Genomic DNA, 25,005 nt, shown 5'->3' on the forward strand with positions numbered 1-25,005 from the left:
GGAAAAAAAATTGCCTATAAAAGAGATATGGCTGACAAAATAAATCAAGTAAATGAATTTCGTCATCGTGATTCTCAAGAAATACGTTTTTCAACAATATTGGGACAATAAATAATGCATTTAAAAATCATTGCAACTTCTTTAATGTTTCGTGTAAAAGTAAATCCTGGATTTTTCACTGGGTATTTTTGCTAGTTAGATAATGAATGCATTATCATGGGAAAGCTCATACAATAGCAAGGAGAGAAATAATAATTTTCCATTTGAAGCTCTTCTGGGGGAGGGTTACCTGCTTAGGAATTTCAATTACTTTTCGTGAAAATATATTATTTAAATGAAAAAAAATTATATACTGCATTTATTGTGTTCAAATTAAGGAATTATATATTTTAACTCATTATTCATCATTGTCCCTTTTTTGGGACGTTTGTTTTTATTTCAAATCAAAGAGTGGAGTTTTTAGTTTTGATTGTTGTATCTGAATTTTGAACTGAGCGCTATAAACGGTACTAACGCAATGAAAATATTCTGAAAATTTTAATGAATAATCATTAATTAATTAATAATTTTAATTTAATAAAACTTTTTCCCCCAAATTGTTTTCCTTTCATATTTTATTCGTGTTACCGTTTTTATCTAATTTTTTTTTAAAAATTACATAAAAACGATTTGGTACAACAATCAAAACTAAAACTCCACTCTTTGATTTGAACTAAAAACAAATGTCCCAAAAAAGGGACAATGATGAATAATGAAAAAGTTGAATAATGGAGTTTGTGCATATAATGGGTTAACAGACTGATAATTAAGACTGGGATCCGATACGTCGATTGAGTGGGTCGGTTAACCGATTAATTGTTAATCGCTGTTAAAAATTATAGTTGAGTTCATCGACCCGATCAATCCAATTAAAATTCGATTGAAATTTGCGTAAAAAGTTAGCAATTTAACTTGATTTATTTAATGAAACCGATTAGATTTGTCTTATTTTATGCACCTAGTTGGATATAAGAAAATCATCATATTTAAAACTATTTCAATCAATGTTTTGACAAAATGTTTTGGTATGTGGAAATACAAGTTGGTTCAACGAAAATGGATGATTTCAGTTTAAAATTGAGTTTGAGGAGAGTTTTAGAAGAAAAGACTAAAATTTTTTTAAATGACTATGACGATCAGTTTTTCGTTCAACTCTCAACTTCAAACCGTTGCTCGCGAGCACCATGGTGCTCTAAAGCATCAAGAGTGCTCAATGCTCGTGTCATATTTCGTGCTCGCAAGCGCTTGAACAATTAAACATCCTGTGAAAACTTCATCCAAGGATTACAGTTATGCAGATTTGAGGCATACTTATGTCGAAGTTTTCGTAAGGGTGCTCTTCGTTTGATGACTGCCACTGGTAGTGCTCACGACACAAGAAAGGTTGAAGACCCCGGATCTATTTCAAGCAATAGATCAATTTAGGCCATTTATCAGCGAAACTTTCTATCTGTATGCATTTTTTTAAGTGGAGTATGCAAGTACAAAGAGTTCTTGTCTGTTATTTCCTTTTTTTGCATTCTCAGTAGCTATTTCTTTGTTCTCGACGAATCCTCTTGCTTATATTTCTGAAGGGAAACTCTGAATCACACGCTAATCACGAGTGAAAGATCTTGTTCATTCGACACTCGAAATCAATGCATTTTCACCATGCTTAAACACAGGTATTTTTGTCACGAGGGGCAGACTTGATTTTGCCGCAGCTTTCCGTTATTGTAAGACTTCAAATCTCTATAACAATGTTTTTGAATTATGTATTGAGCAGTAAAAAAAAAGTTTTGAATTTTTTTTTGTCCCTAAAAGATTGCCACTCCTTCAAGTTTGGTAGATGCCTCCATTTGTCCCGAGCTGGACGTTTAGAATAAAAAGTTCTGGAATTTTTTAAAGAACTTTGAAGAAAAGATTTTCAGCAGCGATGATAGTTGCTGTGCGGACATCGTGAGGGAATCGCATCTTGAAGACCTACTTCACCAAACACCAAACTCTGGCCATATCGCTACACTGCAATTTACTGCTATTAATGGGTTGGGAACAAAGGCGTTATCTATTGATGGCCACCTCAAAAAAAAAAAAAAAAATCGCAGCTATGTTTGAGGGAATCTTCGCTATGTGTGTCGCACGCTTTAACCACTGTACCAATTGGAAGACATCTTGTAGGCCTGCAGAAAGGCCTCTTGTATATTTGCAGAAGTGTTGCCATAAAAAAACGCAGGCGTCTAGTTTCTGAAATTTCGTAGATTATAGTTGAATTGCGCGCAATGTTGCTGCTACACATTGGATTGGTTTTTGTGCTGGAACGTTTAACATATTTAACAAAATACTATACAGTGTCACCATCTTTTAAACCGCACAGAACTCCAGTCTACCGTTACTAGACAAGTTACTACCGTTTTATGTCCTTTCAGAGGTGAGATATGCTGAAAGTGGTATATGTCTATACTGCCGTCCTACGCCTAAAAAGCGCATCTCAAAAAACTAAGGAAACTGAGGTACTGCCAATTTCTTTAGGATTTTTTAACAGTTTTTTTGAGATACTAATTTTTTTGGTGGTTTTTTTGTACTATTTCTAAATAAAATACGGCCTCCATGCTTATGAGTAATGTCAGGTAGCTCACCAACATTCCTTGGGGTCACAGAATGTCCGTATCATCGAAATGTTATTTTTTGTGGAATTTATTGTTTTGTGTTTTTCTCAGTTTGATTGTATGTTTCATGTGTTGTGTCAGTCCAATAAATAAAAAAAAAATTCAGTGACCTACTAAAGAACAGCTATAAGTAAAATAGCATTTGATATACCTACATTGGCGTACGAAAAGGGGGTTTGAGGTTCTAACCTCTCCCCACAACCCGAGATTATAGTGTTATTTTGCTGGAAAAAACGTAACCCCCCCGAGAAGAAAAAAAAAAAAATGAACCCCCCCCCCCCGAGAAAATTCTGCGTACGGCTATTGTTTATATATTAACAGTTACATGTAACATGGACATGATTTCTCTTTGAATTTGGTGAGAGAATTTAAATTAAAAAGTCCAATTGATGATTTTATTCATTTCTTAACATGAGCAACAATAATTGAAAAATTCGTGATGAAATAATGGGAAAATTAAAAGGTCATACTTTTAAGATTTTTTGGGCATAAAAATCCGAGCCCTAATCATCATTGTTCTAAAATAACTTTTTCCTTCATTAATATGTTAAATAAACTTACACGTGCAGCTTTAAAATACTTTTAGAAAATATAAATTGAGAATACAGTAAAACCTCGTTAAGTCGTCATTCCCCGATTAAGCCGTCATAATTTTTTCGATAACATGAGGTGACGACTTATAGAGGTTTTACTGTATATAAATGAAAAGATGCCGAAGAGAGTAATCAGGAAATAATCCATGATTATTGTTTCGGTGCGTGCTAGTGAAAATACGAAGTCTGATACAACTTGAGTGAAAGTTAAAAAAAAATACTTATTACAAAAAAAATAAATAAATATATATATATTTAATTTTTTTAATGCATCTGTGTCCCGTGCCTTTAGTTGCACTCTTTATAATTAAACCAATCAATGATGATTATAATTTTATCTCCACATTTGATGGAAGTGCTGCCATCTATGAACATCCAACCGAACCAAGAAAAATACGTTTCCGTTGAATAAAATTATTGCTGATACGGATTTGTTGCTTTTGGTAGATTTTAAAATTACAATGTACATTTAAAATTCATAGTGAATTATGAAAATTGACGAGTTTATTTCTTGAAATTATTTTTCACTAAAGAGATTTGATTCATTAAATTCTTAAATGCATACATATTGAGGTATTTGAGTCACAAATTCTGCTTTTTTCCTCTTAAAATGTAGCAGAGGAACATTTGCACTGTAGGGAAATTTACGTTAGAACGGAAATAGATTGCTTTACAAAAGTAGAAAATAGCCCATTAGGTAGCATATAGGCATGACAAACGAATATTTAAACACAGTATTATGTTTCTCGATCAACATTAAAGGGAGTTATTATCTGCTTTTGAATTTTGGAAATGTGTCGTTTTGAAAGAAAATTAGTGGAAACGTTAAAGTTTGATTAAAATTGGAATTGGTCAAGTCTTTTATCAAGATATTTTATTGTAATAATATTCCTATGTAATAATAGGAATAAATAATTGGAATTATCTAACCTGTTTCGTAATTTGATGAAGCTCATCCCAATGATTTAAAAACCGTTGAAAAATGAATTTCGAAATAAAATGGAAATGTTCCCTTTTGAAAATAAGCTCCGCAATGTATTCCTGGACAAAAATCAAATGATGAATTCAGAAGCATTCGTGTAGCGAGGAATTGTATCGTGTTGCATATAAAACGCATTGATTTCATGTATAATTAAATAATTTCGCTGAAAAGACAGTTGGAATTTTTATGTAAGATTATATTGTGTATACATAGATTATCTTCCTCGATAAAAGCACTCCGTTGATATAACTACACTGGCTAGCTAAAATAAAGCCTCACAACTCGAACCAGTTTGTTGCATATCGTCATTCTCAAAACTTAAACACAATCAAATTCACCGTGGTCCGTGGTATTTATTTTATGCAGTCATGCATTATCTATACATTTATTTTTAGCCAGAGTTGCACCAAAATTTTCATCAAGATGCTTGGTAGATTCAGGAGGAGACACATGACTCCTCTTTAAATAGTTACACAGGTTTTTCATTGTATTTAAGGGGAAACTTTATTTATCAATGTCTGGACGAGGACTAGTACTATTTCAACCAATTTCTCAGTTTGAAACAAATGCATTTTGGAATCATCAAATTGGAACATGTCATCGTCTTCAGAGAAAACAATATTAATGAGTAAACATGTGGCCAAACTGAGTATGCTGAAATGCCTAGCACGCTTCACTTTATTTCTGGCCCTAGACCAGAGCCACAAGAACAACAACAAATAACATCACTTCCTTTCAAAGTTTGCACGAACATTTTTGTGGCAAGGTAATGTATGTTCGATTTCTTCTTTTCTAAGTGATTCCACGTATTAGTAACAAAACACGCGAAATATGATTTCTCTTCTGAGTTCAGGAATTTCAAAATAACATTTCTTCTTACCTGTTATGTCAAAGTCGGGGATATATGACCATTTGCAGAATAGATTTTCTCCTATGTCACGTAAATTCCGATGGCTGAATGTATTTGTGTGAGCCAGATGATTAGCCCAGAACTGTGCCATTCCGCATAGCTACAAAGACAATCAATAAGAAACAATCAGATATCGTCACCAAATAGTGAACATATTTTTTAAAAGCTGTAAAGTTTTTTTTCGAACATGCATTTTATAACTAAATAAAATGATAAAGTCTTCACCATGTCTCCCTCACAAATCCTGCAGCAGGGCCCCGCCCCAACCTTTTCGACGGGCCCCTCAAAAGTGCATTTAAAATGTAGATAAACAAAAAGTTACCGGAGTCGTCTTGGGCCCACGCGCTGTAGCCCGTTAAGTGCGGAGGGGCAATGACCTTTACAGTAAAAATTGAAATAGCACATCGGAATATCCGTGCGTCATATGATAGAGATTTATACAGGGTGATTCTAAATTCATAGGACAAACTTTAAAAAGCACCTAATATAAGACACCTAAACAAGCATTTTTGATCATAGAATTTTCGGTCAAATCGCAATAGCAAAGCACTTCACCAAAAGCAAATATATTTTTACGACGGATATTTTTACGGGCGGGGGGGGGGGTGCATGTGCACCGTCGGATTGGATTGGAGTTTATTTTTGATTGGTGCAAGACCCATTAAGGTTATGCTGCGCCAAACAATAATGAAGCGGTACAACATGACTTGTGGTGGAATTCGCGTTAACCAAGTTGTACTATGAGCAGGCCCACCATATTACAACACCGGGCATCCTCGAATGGTTGAAAGCAATTATTGCAGCAAATTCTCCGGACAAATATGATATATTTTTTTGGTGATGTGTCGTTGTGCACTCTCTAAAAACATCCACTACCCATTTGCTATTGCGATTCGACCACACCGTTCTATGAACCAAAATCCTTGTTTGAGTCCCATGTCATCTCTCAACGTTCGTCCCCATGAATCGCCCTGTATACAAATGTACTGTTTCGTAGTATAAAAATATTTTTCAAAGAAAAATTTATATGGATTATCTTGAAATGTCAGAGTTCACATCAATTCAACAAATAGACACTTTTTTTGCGAAAAAATCAATATTGGTCTCAATCAAAATAAGACTCGTATGATTAGATAGAGGCAGACGGATAAAATTAACGGATGTCTGATAACATGTCTATGACAAAAAAATCCATTCTTCGGAATTATAGAAAGAAAACAAACTAATCAGATCAGTTGTGAAATAAACCTGATTGCTGAGTCGGAGTGACGGTACGCTGTGCTTGTCTCGGAAGATGTTGTGCCAATTCAGACAGTCCGCAACGAATTCTGATTCCGAGAAATTGGCTTCTACATGGTGGCTACGATTGATGTAGATTGGTTTTCCAAGAATGACCTGCACAGACAGACAAAAGAAAATAAGAAATTTACATTAAATTATCAAAACAAATAAGTGAAGCCATCTTTGTTCATGTCTGGACAATTTATTTACTCCTTAAATTTTCAAAACAAAAGTCAACGAATGAAACAACTATTTTTTCCTTCATTTATTTATGTCGAGATTTTATTTACTCCAAAAATTTTACATTTGCAATAATGATTCAGACGAAAAAATAATTTTTGGTCTGGATAGAATATAATTTATTATTGTTAAATTTATATAAACAGGGTGTCCTGTAAGTCTTAACTCGGCTTTTATCTCATGAACCGTTCGTTGTAGAGGTATGGTTTTCATTGAAAAAAATGCTAAAAAATGGATTCAGAATTGAGTCTGTACCAGTTTCGACAGTGAAAATAGAGTGTGTGTCACAAAATAAAAAAATCGATTTCCATACCATCCTCAACTTCCAGCTAGAAAGTTGTTGCCCTGCTGTTCCTGATGCTAACAAAAAAAAGGAAAAAAAAAACATGTTTCTATATGCCATATACACTGAGATATTCGAATTCAAAAATCTGAGAAAAGTTGAGAAAGAACAGTATAAATAAGAGAAAGAAGCGTTGTTTGTGAGTTTATGCTGTTCTTTTTTCCAACTTTTCTCCGATTTTTTAATTCGAATATTTCAGACAATAATGAACTTGGAAACGTGGGAATTTTTTTATCGGCCTCAAGTGAGGCAGGGCAACAAGTTTCTAAGTAGATGTTAAAGGACAGGGAAAACATATCAAAAATTATATTTTTTTATTTTGTGACACTATATATTAACTCACTATCAAAACTGGCATATAGAGTGATTTCCGAACGCATTGTGAGCATTTTTAAAACTGGAACCATACCTCTACGAGGAATGGTTGATAAGATGGGATAAAAGCAGAGTTATATATAGGACATGTATATAAATAGAAGAGATCAATAAATTATTCGTCATTTTTCCATTCTTGGATCACTTGGTTTTGTATGTCACTGTGTTGGATTCAAGCTGGAATTTGTTCCTTGAAGATAAGCTAGCTCTCTCCCGGTTTGTTGTGATGCGGCATCAAATCTCGCGGGATCCTATACATTCGGTATTTATTAAAACTACTCTTCAGACATCGTTGGATCAGTATCTCAGATGCTATTTTGTAGCTATGCATGTGAACTATAATTTGAAACGAGTACATTTTGAAGTAGTTTAAATTTATTCATTTAAATTAACTATAATTAATCTGAAAATTGATTTCAAAACTATTTTTTATATATATCGCTAGTTAAATATTCATCACCTGTAGCCGCAAAAGTTATTAATGCGGTTTTATCGTGATATATTTTGAATTCGTCAATATTGCTGAAATGGTAGATTACTTTGATTTAGCGAAGATGTTAATGCGTATTTTTAAACCTTTAATATTATTTTACAACTATATTCAAATGATGAATTAGTAGATAATTGATAGAAAGCTTGTGTAATAATCCAGCACTTATTAAAATTAGTAAATAATTATACTTGGAATAATTAAGCGAGTTGTTGAATCTACTTTGCTAATAGAATTTACCAACTGATTATACTAACCCGGTTTAATGCACATGCTTTACAAGCTTAGGTTCTCGGTAATTCAATTCAAGTTAATTGAAACAATCTAAAAGTATTTAGCAGATGATATTCGTTTATAATTTACTTATTCTGAAACATGTACAAAGTTGCTATTAGATTGATTTAAATTCCTTTACTCGGAATCTGAAATGGGAACATTAAATTCAAGTGGTAAATTAAATTGATAAAATCATTTTCAATTTTAAATGGTCTCCGACATTGTATCTAATTAGAAATCATACAAATTATAATTTTATCCATAAAATAATAAATTCGGTGGAGTTAGTGCAAAATGTCATATGTATTTGACTATTATTACAGCATGGGCTAATGAATGGAGCATTTAGTATTAAAAAGTGAATGATCGCTCATTTTGATTCGAACAATACACGTTTCACTGACGAGATGCTATCCCGGATGGGATAGCAACGGGGTGACCCGATTTGAGTATTGCCATTGCTTATGTTTTCTGAACATTGTTTAGCGGTGATCAAAAAATCGAATATAGAATGCTGGATTTAATTTTTAAATACGTCATGCTGTGGTGTCACAGGGAGTTTTTCCGTAATAGGGTTGGTAATAAATTTAATAGCTTACCTCCAGGGTTTGTGAACTCTAACACACAATTGGCACGTTTAAAAACAAGTATGATCGACATAGTGGGATAAATCGAAAAGCTATCCATACTTGGATAACACAACTATAATCTTTTTGTATGGATAGCGTATAGTATCAATTATTCGTTTTTTCTTTCGTGATACATGCTTTTACATTGTATGGTGGTTATATTTGACATCCATATTTTTTATGGGGATAATTTTTTCAGCCACCTTAGTGGGCAATTTGCCTGTTGTGGCCTTTTTATTTGTATTTCCATTTATCAAAGTTTCTGACTTTGTTTTATGCCACCAAGAGATCTTCACATTTGTGCTCCGTTATCTCAAAAATGTCATAATGACATTTCTACAGCGGTTTATTGGTCAGACAGATATGACATGTTCACAGAACACGGAGACATATGTTAAGAAGTTTTTAGTGGCATAAAAAATGGAGAGCTTCGACACATGGCGTTTTGTAAGAACGGCACCAATATATTGCATTTCGAAGAATTTATTAATTCTAAATTATAGATATATATATATATATATATTAAAAAAACACTAATAAATAACCGTACATGCAAGTCGTACACATTTATTTAGGGAATTTGTAACGAATTGGCGCATGCCAGAATGTGTGTATGTATGAACCTAACGTATTAATGTTGACAGAGCGTGAAGGAAACTTATTTTTTCTGGATTTTATGCGGAAGTGAATTCAGAAGAAAGTCATCTGGTCTCGAACCCAAGCCCTCTTGCAAACCGGGAAAGCATACTACCATCTACACCACTGGAGACACGACCCTGCCTTCCTTATTTCACGCACGGTGGTGTGAGGCACTAAAATATAGGCATTAGTAGCCTCCTTTAACTTCAGCATATGCCCCCCAGGTCGGACGGTAGCTATAAACATAGACGACTTTTTTCCTCAGCTCGATATATCAAGGAAACAGATATTTTCTGGATTTTATGCCGGAAAGAATGAATGTGTTTCGTATTCCACTAGTGCTGCCATCTGCCATCAATATAAGTGAAAATAGCAGGTGCTTGAATTTTCATGTTTATATAAGTATCGTGTTGGAGGTTTGCCTGCTTTTTCTGTGGAGAGACTATTTTAAATGGGACACAGACTCGCGCTAATCATATCTAGTAGTCACAATTATATATTTTTTCTGATGAATGATTTTTCCACATCTTATCGATCACAGTACATTCATTATCTAATAATATTTCAATTCATAAGTGAAAGGAGTGTCGATGAATTCATTTCAAACCTATAATTATCATTACAAACTTCTAATTTTTAAAATAGAATTAATAAATAATTCTTAAGAGAGAAGGTGTTTTCAATCTATTTGGGTCCCGAAAATCTGCTACGAAGGTGAGTAAAAGAGCAACCATCTGGTGTGATTCCAACATATGCTGAAAATGGAATCAGAAAAATGCTAATCCGTGATTGGGGTGTTGTGAACTGAGGCATTCTGAGCACTCTTGGATCTAGTAAGCAGTGAGGTGTTCGTGAAGCAACAGGTTGAAGATACCCGATTCAGTTGGAAATTTTAATTTCAGGTTAAGCAAAGATGAAAATGAAAGTCATCAGCAACAAACAGTTAATGAGTTTTAAAAATAATTGACCATGCTTTAATAGGAAAAATTAGAGTACTACGTAATTTCTTTGACACTTAAGAGACTACCATTTACCTGAGACTAACCTGAGTATAGTTTGTTTATATGTAATAAACAAATCGCGAAATGTGCTCTAAAAATATACAATTGTGCACTTAAAATTTTCATAATATGCACCTTAAATTGCCAAAATATATGAACTTTAAAATTCCAAAATATGCATAAAAAACCCAAAAAAATGCACTAAAAAATCCTGAAAAAGTTAAAAATTTCAAAATATGTACCAAGAATAAAAACGTCACAATGCAAAAAGAAAGGAGATGTGCTTTTACAATGCATATTTTCTATTTGTTAGTGCATATTTATTTACAAAAAAATATATCCCCTTATATACTACATATATGTAAATAACTTCTACATATTTTTATTAGACATTTTTAATTACTTGCTTGTTGTAACTGCTCAGAAACGAAATAAAAGGAACAAAAGAATTTAAACGCTATTTCAACAATTTAACACTTCTGGCATATCTCTAGAAATATTGTTAAAATGAAATGTTTGATATATTTGGAAAATTATTGTATTACAAACATCTCTATTAATTCACTAAATCCTCATCTCCGGAAACAAAACACGATGTTTTTTGAAAATTTTACGAGCAATAATTATTTGAAAAATTATAAAAAGATGGATTTAGCTTAAATAAACCTTCAGAAACATGCACTTTTTCTAATAATTCTTTTATTTTATGCATTTATAGGCATTAATGCTTTAAAAGCCTACATATGCATTTGCATATAATCCTTGCTCTAATAATGAGATACATAAAAATTCACGTACAAAACCTGTACCGATTTTTTCACAGGAACTATCCAAAACACTAAATGACGCACTTTCTATACAAGTAAATGGGAAAAAAATGGAAATTTAAAATTGACTTTTAGCATTTCATATTTTTCAAAAGGCCTTTTTTTTTATTAAATTTTGATCAATATTCTTCGGAAAACTTATTTTGTGAATATTCCAAAGGAGACTCATGTTATTGACTATGAATATAATACAGTATAACTTCAAAAATGGTAGCTGTCACTTGCATGCTCATTTACTGTGATGAGAAAACTATTCCCGCTTTCAAGAAGTCTTCAACCTGTCTTTTTCTCTTGTCACTTTCTTTGAAAAGGAGCGTGACAATGGCGTCAAGCTTTCTAACACTTTGTGAATTAATATGAGTATCGTTCTTAACAATTTTCCCTTCAAGTACATGCTAATTATATAGAAAGTCAATGGACAGGTAAGTAGGTACCTTGTCGATGAAGTTCGGAGCCGCTGTATAATACGAATCTGTCGTTGAAGCTATCGATGATGGCGATTCACGGACTCTCCTTGATCTTTGATATTTCGGAGAATCGACTCTCGGGGAACGAATATTTTTGATCTTTTTGAACAGAGTATCCATCATATTTGCTAGTGGGAAAAAAAGGAAAAATTTTATGTGTTTTTGAAATGCAAACATTTATACAAATACAATCCATTGCATCACAGTTAGAAACGACAGAAATACAAATGCAAATACAAATACAACACCACAACAAGCAAAATGCCCAACGAGGTGGCTGAGAAAAAGATGCCCATAAAAATATGGATGTCATATATTTCTAAAATATAGCAACCAAATTAAAAATGCAATTAACAAAAAATTGTAAACAATATATACACATGATAAAACATTATACAATGCCCATAAAGAATACTTATGGTTGTCTTATTCTAAGAATGGATAGCTTCTCGGTTTACCCCAACATGTTTATCGTATTTCTTTTTAAACGTGTCAATTGTGCTACAATTAACTACCTCCGGGGGTAAGCTATTCCATTTATTAACAACCCTATTAGACTATTAGAGAAACGTTGAAGAAAGTATTAAATTCATATAAATTTATTCATTTAAACTTACTGTGCGGCATCTAAAAACAAGTAATAGTTAAGCGCAGTGTTGAGCATTAGTCAACCACTTAGTTTAGTAGAATGATACAAAAAATGAATGAATGAATTACAAAAAATATCTCCACATATGCATATACTGCACATGCAAATATTTCCATATTTCCATACTTCCATATATATTTTATTCAGACGTTTTATTTCTATTCTGTAACAAAGGAATTTCTACACTATTTCTAAAAATATTTAACACTTTTGATATAATCTCTAAAAATAGCGTTAAATTAAAACGGATGATATTTGGAATGAAGTATACGAAAAAAAAAATAATAATTTAAGAAAGTAATGAAAAAAATTAATAATCTCAGAGTAATTGCAAAATCAACTACGGAATTATAATAAGAGAAGAATTAAAATAAAAGGAAGAAAGTAACTAATAAGAAAAGAATTAAAATATAAAAATGAAAATAATTACTAATAAGAAAAAAAACTATAAAATGTTTCTCGTTGTTATAAAATTATAGCATACACATTTTTTTGGAACTTTTAGATTTAGATACTACACATTGCTACACAAGTGAAAATTAAATTACTTTTGGGGACACTGTTATATGTATTTCCGGTTATATAAAATATTTTCTGCTATTTATGGTGAGGATTCTGAATGACATAATATTTTGGCGAAATATTTCAGTCGATTTATTTTCGTTTTCAATTTTAAATATTTCAATTTCTAAATTGAACTTTTTTCTTATGAGAGAATAAATCCACTCCAAAGAAAAATATTGTACATTCATATATTTATTGAACAATTTCAAATACTTAGACACTATCCAATAAAAACATTATAAAAAATATAAATGAAATTAAAAAAAGTACCATAAATTAAAAAAAAGTATATAAATTAAATTAAAAAACATAAATAAAATTTGTTTTCGTATAATAAAAATATATAAATAAAATGAAAACAAAAAGAACATAGATGGACTTGAAGAAAGAATATAACCGAAATTATAAAAAAATAACAAAAATGAAATAGAAAAAATCTGTAAAATAAATTCAAGAAAAATATATAAAAATGCTACGATAAATGTAATAAATACGGATACAATACATAGTGTATTGCATCGTTATATCGGTTATGATTGTAAAATTTTTTATCATCACATCGGGGTTCACACATGGCATTTTTTTCATATTTATTAAATTCCCCAATTACACCAGGGTATTATGCGTAACACAGATAAAATGATGAATTTCAATTATTTTTCAAATTCACCAACGATGCTTCGGTATTATGGATTACCGATAAAAGTAACTAATTTGCAAAATAATCAAGAGGATTGGTAAGTATGCATAATAATCGATTTATCATATTTATCTTAACGTATATAAATGAAATAAATTAAAGAATAAAAATAAATAAAAGAAATATAAATAAGTAAGTAAGAATTTTATTGACACCACCGTGGCCAATCAAGGATGGCAATGTACCGAGGTAGGCCTACATACAAGCAGGAAAACAACACAGAACAGAAATAAAACACGGATATTAAAAAAATAATAACAATTAGTACAAAATAAATGAATCATTGGGGTGGGGAGAGACAAAGCAACGGGAGCGCGGATAAAAGTCATGCAGAAACAAAAAATTAAGAAAAGTATAATAAAATGGTCCACTATGATATGGTCGAGGGGGGAATCATGTAGATACAAACGAAAAAGAAAAAAAAAATTAAATAAACAAGTAATAATAAACATAAATAGCATCATGTAATGACCGGGACCGACCCGGGACAGCATGAAAAAAAAAATTAACTGTGGGCTTTGATGAACTTGATTACTTTCATAGTATTTTCGATGTAATAGAAGATGTCACTATAGAATGCTCGAGAAGGGTTCAAAAAATATCTCCAAACGTTTTCACGTTTTAAAAGTTGAAAGTTGTAATTAAAGATTATAGTGGACCTTTGGCTGGCTAAGAAATTACATTTAAATAAAGTATGGAAGATATCGCTGCGGCTTCATGTGGAATTGCAGAATGAACACGGGTCTTCATGAGTGAATTTGAACTGGAGACCTTTGGATGTATAGAGCACAAAAGAAGATTCCTAATCTAGCAAGGTGTATAAATAAATAAAAGATACATAAATAAATAAGGGAATATAAATAAATAAATACTACAATGGAAGTGCATGAACATATATGGAATGAAAATACGAAACAAAACATTTCACCACATTTTCAAAACCGTAGAGATATGGCTGAAAGTTTTAATAATGACTTTATTAGAAGTCTAGACGATATAGAAGAAACTGTACATTTACTTTGTACAATGCAAGAAAAATTTTTTCAATAATTCCGGTAACTCTATGTTTTGTTCAGCGACTTTTAATTAAACATCGAAAGGAATAACAACAGAATTAAAAGATAATAAAGCAAGTGGGCGTGATAAATTAACCCCGAAAATGATTAAAATCATCTTCTTCTATCATTTTGATGTTTTAAAGAATATAGCTGATGCATAATTATTCAAATGGATATTTTTACAAAATGAGTAAAAATTTTCTATTGTAAACATAATTTTATAAAACAGGAAGTATTAATGATTTAGTAAACTATAGACCAATATCAGTGATTCCAGTTTTTTTTCAAAAATAAAATAGAGAAAAGTATAATCAGCTTATGAACTTTTTAAATAACAAAACATTTTTTGCATTTAACCCATATTGCTTTCAAATAACAAAATCACTGAAATGATAATTGTTGGATTAAGTAATCACATAAACAATGGATTTAATAACGATAAATACTCCATTACAGTTTTCTTAGATTTAAAATGTGCATTCGATTATGTTGATTTGATTATTCTACCAGAAAGCGCTTTTCAGCAGGCATAAGAGGAAATGTACTAAACTCGTTTAAAACATACTATTGTAATATGCAACAAGCTGCTATAATAAGTGGTGAAATCAGCACATTTCAAAAGGTAATGAAAGAAGTCCCGCAAGAATCGGACCTAGGACCATCATTATTTCTTGTTTATATCGATGACTTATATGAAATGGATTTAAATGGTAAATTAATTTCATTCACAGATGGCACTATCCTTTTTGCTAAAGAATAAAAAATGATTAGTCTCGAGAAAAAGTTAAAGAGGACCTATTTAAGATAAATATGTGGATGAATAATAACAAATTAAAACTAAATACTCGAAAAACAAAATTTATTAGTTTTTAAGCAAAATATATTTGCTTAAAAACTAAAACTATCAATCATGAAACTGATATACACATAAAAACACATGCTCACTGCTGGGGCCAATTGAGCTTACAATGTAATTGTCAAGAAATTGAAAAAAATTATGACTATAACTATTTAAGAATTATAATACAGGATGTGATCTTAAATGGAATCTGCAAATGTGGAAAAAGTAGTTAAAAGATTAGAATCTTCTGCTGCAATCCTATATATACTCAAAAACCGCAATTGATGTAACCTTTCTAAGTCCGGTATTATACTATGAAAGTTTCCTAAAAGTCCTTTTATAAAACTTGAAAAATTCAACCAATAAGATTATCGGTTGCATTTGCTCGAATGTAACCTATGAGCTTTATTGGTTAAATTTTTTGAGTTTTATAAAAGGGATTTTATCAAACCTTTATAGTGTAATACCGGCCTAAAGGACATCTTTCATGTATAGATTTATGCAATAGTAACGTATGGAATTTATGCCTGCCATATGATACAAATACACAAGTATTAAATAGCACTTATAATAAAATAAAATCACTAATAACAACTACTGACTATAACAACAATAGAACAGAATGTTACACACTAAACATAGGACAAATCTATTTGTATAGAATTACAAAATTTGTAATAGCAAATAACTACAAGACTAAGAATAAAAACCAATAGAACATCTACTCGATATAGGAATATTTATCGAGTGCCAGGAGTCCATAAAACATTAGTTTAAAAGAGTTCCTGTTATACAATATTGCCCCCTAAAATACTAAATCTTTTTCATAAAAACCATACGAATAGTAATACGAGCTCAAATTTCAACATTTACTTATTAGCAAAAGATATGAACTATATACTGTATGAAGACATCGTGTAATAAATACAGATGATTGATAACAGTAAAAATAGTTGATGAAATCTTGTATAAGTATTACACATTTGATGAATGTAAAGTAGTATGATGAATATAATTTGTCAAAAAAGTTTTTCGTTCTTCCCAAATATTATTGATCTTTTTTGTTATTATTTATTGCAAGGAATTGACTTTTTGGAATTTGCATGTACATACTAAAATTCATCTTTGCAATCATCGTACAGTGTAAATATAAATATGTTGTTTGTTTCAATCTTTTTATTTTTTTTTAATCTTGTTGCATGAATATGTTTCAAACTTTATTATACTGATCAAAAAAGAGGGAGAGAAAAAGGAAAATATATATGTCATACTGACGGTTACACTAAGCAGATGAACGATTACTTTACTAATAACATAAATTAAGAATATCCTTGAAAAATGAATGATGGGTGTAATGTGCCAACAGGCAATAGATTATTTTTGAGACCTACTGGAAAGACACCCTTGTCCCTTGGGATCACAGAGTGAATATTCCTAATCTATGTATTTATAAAATCCTAATCTTGCGTTTTTTCGTTTCTCTTTCTGTCTTGTTGTACCAGTTTTTTGCTCTGATTTAGTCTTTTGTACTAGTTGAATCAGTTTGTACTTGTTAAGTTTTTGTCAAATAAATATTTTAGAAAATAATAAAATTGGTAGTCTGAGTAACATACAAAAACAAGCAAATGCTCATTAATGTGAAATATGTAAATAAATGTTCTTAAATATTCACAAATGCAAAATATGTAATAAATGGAAGATATATAAATAAATGTACACAAATGCAAAATATTCAAACGTCTATGAAGGTCTTTTTTCAAAATTAATTTATTTTTATAAAATTTTGTTGTACCCATACAATTAAATATATTATCATAATTTTTCCTGTCTGGGAATTTTAATGTTGGGAAATTTATGTATAGAATTTCTTTGTAGATTTAGAGACATGATTTAAAGGCATGTATATGAAGACTATAAAATAAAACTGACAATTATATGACATTTACCCTCTATATTCAACTTGATAGTCATTAACGCATCATGATATTTACATGCAGTAGTGTCTCAACAAATGGATCCAGAGCCCCTGGTTAAACAAAAGCATTCAAATTATTGAAAATGTTTTACCAATACACATACATATGGGAGTTTTTTGGACTCAAAGGGCCTTAAAAAATGATTTGCCCCTAGCCTGAACTCGTTGCTTACATGTGATTCGTGCTTTCCAGAGAAACCATCAACAAAGTTTTTAATATTTGATTGAAATACTGAATAATTTTGTTTAATATAAATACAAAAAAAAAAATTTAAAATCGATTCCAGTACAGTTTAAAAATTGAAATTCATTTTTCTGATTGATTAATCTCATGATGACACATTAAATGAAAAGAAAATGCATTGGGGAAAAAGTCACATAAGCTTTCAATTGTTGGATGTTTATAAACACAAATTAATTAGGCAAATTAAATATCTACCTTGTCATCGCAGATAAAGACTTACCTGTGTGACGCGCTCTGGTATATTCCAAAACATAAACAACTCCTCCTCTTTCCCTTAGAGTGGTGTACGGTAGGTATGCGTGGTGTGGTCACGCCATATCCTTACTAGTTATGGCCGACTCTGCTATAGTCTCTACACCATTATGGAGCTCCAGTATGATGGGAAGAGTAGAGAGCGGCACTGCCACCACATCGATCGTCTTACTCTGGCTGGATATATCCCTCTACTTCGCTCTCCGGGAAACGACCCGCCGGAATACCGATCCAATTTTGCTTTTTCTCCCGGTGGCAACAGCTGAGCAGCGGAAAAAAGTCCTCCCTCGTTGTTGCCATGGATCTGGAAATCGAACGAAGGCGTGTTTGCGGAAATTCAAGGGTGGATATGTCTATACACATACATACACAAGGATGCATTACAGTATATGTGCATTCCTTCTTTACGTGAGATTGTTACAGTCGTGATCAAGGACATTCCGAAGGACCGTAAGAGGTCAGAAAAATTCCTGAGGAAGCAAGGAAATCATCTAACAAGCCGTCAAAGTAATCGAGATGGATGCTATCGGTCGTCAAACTGCCGTAATCACGCAGCCAACTTCAGAACCTGAAGCTTCCGAATTTCCTAAGCCAGCGGAATGAAATTCAAATTGGCTGTAAACAATGCACTTAATAGATAAAATGAAAATGCATGACATTAATATAAGCAATGAGGAATACGACCACGGCAGAGACTTACTATAGTTATAAAGGGGTGTACCGGGCTAAAGCTATGCAAAAATGATAGCTTAAACTAAGAGAGCTTTAACTTACACGGAAAGGGTCCTAAGGTGAAGTCTTCAAAAAATTATGAAAAATGTACATTCCTCTCTCCCAGAAACAGATAAAAATAGAAACAAAAAACTAGCGGAGGAATGCAATTCTGAGTCACAAAAATGTATTAAATATGTGCAACAGAGAGTTGGCTACTCATCGCTTCCCGCGCTTCTTGGCGATTATCTATAAAAAAAACTCTTTTCACTTTCTTTCCACACTCTAGCTACCCTTTTCCTTTTCTTTCCTTTTTGTTTTTCTGTGCTATACCTCATCACGCGTTATTTGAATGACGTCACTGTAGGGTTGTGGGATTTTTAAGTTCATTCTTGGCCTCTATTGGCGTTAAAAATATTAATATTTACGTTCTTTTGAGTGACAAATCATAATTCCACCGGATATTTTTTATTTGTATTTCTGTCTATATATTTAAATGAGTAGAATGGGTGGTAATGTTTTTCAATTTTTTTTGAAGTTGTCACCCTAGGACCCTTTCCTTGTTAGTTATGAAAGAGGTGCACCATCGATAGGGGATTCGAAGTTTTACATCGAATTTTTTCACCTAGGTCGTGCATGTGCACTGCCGAAAGAGGCTTTTTGCAGAATCTGCACGCTGACTGCCAACAAAGGGACGCTAAGTGCCCGAGTGGCGCAGTGATAAGATGCTCATCTTCCACTATGAAGGTTACTGTCAAAGTCCACGGGTTTGAATTCGGCTAAAGAACATCAGAATCAAATTCTTCACCTACTGATCCTGGAGCGACCACCGATAGATGGTGCTTTTATTTCCCACTCAATCCATTGGCTAGAAATAGCCATATGGTGATATATGAGCGGAGTTGGTGTGTGGTATAGGGACGCTGTGGTCCGTCAAAATCGATTTGCTATGGTTTTCCTTCTGCTAAGCACAAATGCGAGACCGGTCGAAATTAAAATGTCTCTCCAGAGAGTGCAATCACGCCTATAAAACATTTATAATTAATACATGATAAGAACAGACCAGATAAACTGTCGAGTGTTTTAGCGGAACATAAATAACAGATTCTTTAACGCATAACGGGCATTCCTCAGTAGCATGTTTCACGAGCACATTACATGTATCGCACATTAACGTGGCACTACACATGCACCAATTCGTTAGAAGCTCCTTATTATAATGTTTACGGGTTTCAATGCTTGGGTTATTAACAGTATTAGTAGTCTCATCCGCCTGGATGAATTTTTTCCGGTTGAAGAGAAAAAATACGTAGTTAAAATACGGTGGTGAACTTAAATGGGATCCCCAGTCAGCTTTACAGTTGTTGAATAGCATATCTAGAACATTGTATACTTTGGAAGGCAGAGTAGAAATAGATTATATCACAAAATAAAAAAATCTAAACTTTTATATGGTCTCTCTGTCCTCTCACTTGCAATTAGAAAGTTGGTCATCTCTGGGATTTCTAAATGTGCGCTTCCAGTGTTCTGGAACTGTGTCGCGGCTCACTTAAGTGATCAGTGAGTGTGCCACAAGCCTACTTGTGTGTGATCTGAAAAATGTCCCACGGGCTTACTTGAGTGATCTCAAAATGTGCTACGAGCCGCCTAAATGCTCTGGAATTGTGTCATGTGTCACCTAAGGGGCCGTTCAAGTATTACGTCATCATCGATGGGGGGGGGGAAGGGTTCCGATTTGCTGACTTTTGATGATAAGGGGGGGGGGGGTGGTTTGGATAATGCTTACGTCATCAACCACCCTTTATGAAAATATGAGTTAGGATTCAGAGAGGCAGAGCTGATGACGAAATTTTGCTGACAAGGTTTTGCTGACAAGGGGGGGAAGGGGATCAAAAATGGCTAAAAATTTGCTTACGTAGTACTTGAACGGCCCGTAAGCGATCAGGAAATGTGCCGCTTAGTTAATTTTTACAAAATTAGGTTTGAGGGGGCAGGCCACATCAGATAACCCCCTCGGGCCACATTTCGTCCACGGGCCAAGAATTTATCATTATATGGCTTAAAGGGCCACAATGAATTTCTTACAAGAAAATTTTGAGTTCTTAGCCTTCGAATAGCATTGAAATAAACAGAAATTGATTATATTAACATATAAAGGCATTTTCTTTCGTAATTTTGATTTTGAAAAAATGATTTTTTTGCATTTAAAAATGATTTTTTGATCATTTGGGGGAGCAGGAGCCCCCCATGTCCCCGCGTACAGTCTCTGATCCCACCAATATAAGATAGGAGGTAGGGGGACAGAGATGACTAAATTTTGCTGACAAGAGGGGAGAAGAGTTTTGCTGACTTTTGCTGACAAGGGGGGGGGCGTCAAAAATGGCTGAAAAATTGCTGACACAATACTTCAACGGCCCCTCACAGGACACACCCTGTACATTAGGTAAAAACAAAACATATCACTCGTTGCCGATAGCAATCTATTCATGACCCAAAATGAGAGTGATGTGCCCTTTTTGTTGCTGTTTCCGTTCTGTGAAACAACCGTATTGTATTCCCATTTATGTGACGGACCGAACATAACCTATATCAAACATTAGATTAATTGTAACCTAATGTTTAATGTAAGGTTAAGTGTTATTAACATAGGCAAATTATAACCAATATCAAAATATATAATCCCCATTCGGGGGCTGTATATTTTCGAGAAAAATTCCAATAAAAAAATCAGTGTAATTCTTTATTGAACAGGTTTAACATATTTATTCAGGTCCCACCTGCCGCGTTACTCGATTCTGAGCAGCGCAAAACGGGTCTAGGTCAATTCGTCGCGCTCAACTTGTCGCGCGACAATTTGTCGCAATCAATTTGTCACAGCATCAATTCGTCGTGCTACAAACTCGTCGCGGTACAAATTTGTCGCAGAGTCAGTTCGTCGCGGTGCAAATTTGTCGCAGACTCATTTCATCACGGTACAAATTTGTCGCAGAGTCAGTTCGTCGCGGTACAAATTTGTCGCAGAATCAGTTCGTCGCGGTACAAATTTGTCGCAGAGTCAGTACGCCGATCAAATAAATTTTCAAAATTCAGTTTTCATGGTATTCATGCCACACTTCCCGCTTTCTGGCGGGATCTCCATTTCTCGCAGCGAGGGGAGTTGTGGGAACACACCAAGATGATAAATTGCGGTAAAATAAATTTTCAAAATTCAATTTTCACCGTATAAGCCGCACTCCCGCCTTCTGGCGGGATCTCCATTTCTCGCAGCGAGAGGCGTTGGGGGAACACATGAAGATGATAAGTTATGATAAAATAAATTTTCAAAATTAAATTTTCACCGTATAAGCCGTACTCCCGCTTTCTGGTAGGATCTCCATTTCTCGCGGCGAGGGGTGTTGGGCGAACACACCAAGATGATAAATTACGATAAAACAAATTTTCAAAATTCAATTTTCACGGTATAAGCCACACTCCCGCTTTCTGGCGGGATCTCCATTTCTTGCAGCGAGGGGTGTTGCGGGAACACACCAAGATGATAAATTAGGATCAATGCCCATCCCAAAGCACAATTTGCCTAAGGGGTCATTCAAGTATTACGTCAGGATCGGGGAGGGAGTTTCGGATTTGTTGACTTTTGATGGCGGGGGGGTGGGGGGGGTTTGAAGGTCGCTTACGTCATCAACCACCCCTTTTTGAAAATATTAAATATTCTAAGCTGCTGGTGAAATTTTGCTGACAGGGGAGGGGATGGGGGTCAGTGTTTTGCTGATTTTTGCTGACAAGGGGGGGGGGTCAAAAATGGCTGAAAATCTGCTTACGTAATACTTGAATGGCCCTAATTCACTATTGAATATGTATCTGCCATGTAGAGAATACATCTTTGAGGAATTTTTTACCGGCAATATATCGAAGGCCAGCATTACACTATGAAAGTGTTCTAAAAGTCCTTTTATAAAACTTGAAAAATTCAACCAATAAGATTATCGGTTGCATTTGCTCGAATGTAACCTATGAACTTTATTGGTTGGATTTTTTGAGTTTTTAACTTGAGCAACTTATCCGGTGCAATTAAATTTTGAAAATGTATGTGATCGCAATTTATCATCTCAGTGTGCGCCCCAACTCCCCTCGCTACGAGTAATGGAAATCTCGAGAGAAAGCGGCAAGTGTGGCTTATCCGGTGAAAATGAAATATTAATTAAATTAAATTATTAATTATTTCAGGTTCTTGTGGAGATACTGTAGTGGTTAATGTTGGTGGGAGTCTCGATTCCACATGGGACAGATACAAGTTTACACTTAAAGAGAGCCTCCGCTGTACTGTAATTTGGGGAATATCATAAACACCGACATTTTTTTACAAAATTTTAAAATTTTATCAAGAAAAAATGATTTTTTTAACATTTACAATAATTGAATAATAAAACATTAATATCAATTTCAATTTTAATTTCGATTTAATTTCGATGATTTTTTTCGAAATGACAAAAAAAAAAAAAAAAATTAGTAGACTGTGTGCATTTCTTGATGGAAAAAAACTTTTCTTCATGTTTATTTTTTCACGTATGAGACAAAAACCTACATACAGATCGCGTGACGAGTTCACTCTGCGATAAATTGACGTCCCGACGAATTGGTTACACGACAAATTGGCACTGCGACGAATTTGTACCGCGACGAATTGGCTCTGCGACGAATTTGTACCGCGACGAATTGGCACTGCGACGAATTGGCTCTGCGACGAATTTGTACCGCGATGAATTGGCACTGCGACGAATTTGCACCGCGAAGAATTGGCTCTGCGACGAATTTGTATCGCGAAGAATTGCTCTGCGACGAATTTGTACCGCGACGAATTGGCACTGCGACAAATTGATGCGCGACGAGTTGAGCGCGACAAGTTGAGTGCGACAAATTGACCGGCTACGGCGCAAAACCAATTTCCGAGGGGGGTACAAACCGACCATTGAAATAGCTCGCGATATGCTGGACACTACGTAAAACCAGATTTACAGCGACTAGAAGCCGCATAGCGCTGCGGATGTGTACCCGGCTTTAAATGTATTTTTAAGCATTTTCAAGGACAAAAATGCTTTCTAAGCTGTCATAATGTTTACCCCTGTATTAGTAATAAATAAGACCAAGAACTCAAGATTTCAGGGGAAGGTGCGTGAGTTTGAATAAAAAAAATTAATTTACTGTTTTTACACAATTATATTCTGAATAAGGGTTATCCATGAATTTGAGAGAATTTATTCTGTTAAGGGTTCCGTGACATTCTTTTTATTGGACGTGGGGGAGGGGGGAGGTGATCAGTGGCTGTCATCTCATTGCTACAAAGGGTTCATGGAGCACTTAAGATCAAGAATCCCCAAGGAGGTTCCGCTGTACGTGTCTAGAATACGTGTTAAACTGTATGTCAAAATCATTGCATAGGCGTATGCTAGCTGCTCCTATAATTGCGTGTTAAAGCTTTTTCGACTGTTGTTGCGTTCATTCGAAAATACTCGAGAGATCTCCTCCCCCCCCCCCAATTGTTATGAGATTCATAATTCGAAATCATTGTTAAAAACGCCTTACAACGTAAAATTCGACAATGGCTTTCTTCAGTCTTTCAACAGGAGCATTGCTTAGCGGACGCCATCGGCGATCAAAGAAGATCCATCAGGAACGAAAAGGTCTGTTCTTCATTTTAACATTTACCATCAATTTAATTTTCTGAAGCATTTGTATTGATTTTAACTGTGTCTCCTATCCTTAATCACCATCTTGTGTTTTCTTGCCTGTCCGTTAAAATTATTCTGACTCTCCTCGTTAAATGGTAAAAACTATTTAAATCATTAATGGGGGGGGGGGGTTCTTTGATTAAATTATTTCATAGAAAGCATAATGACATAAATTTAATAGCATTAGGCCATAACAATAAAAATTATCATGAAATTATTGGATTGAAATCTAAATAACATGATCCAACAGCTATTATTATAATATTAAAAATGTATAATAATCCATAGTTTCCATTGTGAGACCAATTTAAAATCTTCACGTGATGATTGAAGATTCTATTCAATCATTTAGAGCAGGTGGGACATTTCTGGTACCATTCTCCAGAGCCTCCGTATAGCGGGGGCTTCCTTTAGGAAAGAAATTTTGACAGATCCTCTAAGGAGAAGGTTTTTGACGGGCTGCATAAAGATCTGGAATTTGGTAGAGCCCTCTTAGTCTTAGGAGAGAAATCCTGGCGGACCCCATAAAGGATGGAAATTTGGTTTGG

The 25,005-nt window shown here is 33.7% G+C and overlaps 1 protein-coding gene across 2 annotated transcripts in view; it reads right to left on the bottom strand.

Moving 5' to 3' along the window:
- The window catches only part of LOC149086773 (Golgi-associated plant pathogenesis-related protein 1-like), a 32,282-nt gene extending 13,967 nt beyond the window's left edge, over positions 1-18,315 (bottom strand). The window contains exons 1-5 of one of the 2 annotated variants that reach the window (XM_089231822.1): positions 17,989-18,100; positions 17,496-17,575; positions 11,705-11,865; positions 6,418-6,564; positions 5,140-5,269 (exon numbers count right to left, since the gene is read on the bottom strand). In XM_089231822.1, coding sequence (XP_089087948.1) covers positions 5,140-5,269; positions 6,418-6,564; positions 11,705-11,865; positions 17,496-17,520 — 463 coding nt within the window. In that variant the 5' untranslated portion in view covers positions 17,521-17,575; positions 17,989-18,100. Of the gene's footprint in view, positions 1-5,139; positions 5,270-6,417; positions 6,565-11,704; positions 11,866-17,495; positions 17,576-17,988 lie in introns of both variants that reach the window. The other variant, XM_089231823.1, reaches the window with a different exon arrangement.
- Positions 18,316-25,005: the final 6,690 nt, after the last annotated feature.

Source organism: Pholcus phalangioides, unplaced genomic scaffold (assembly GCF_987345545.1).
Source record: "Pholcus phalangioides strain wild (caught in Gottingen) unplaced genomic scaffold, Ppha-v1.0 ptg000004l_1, whole genome shotgun sequence".
Taxonomy (NCBI): Eukaryota; Metazoa; Arthropoda; class Arachnida; order Araneae; family Pholcidae; genus Pholcus; species Pholcus phalangioides.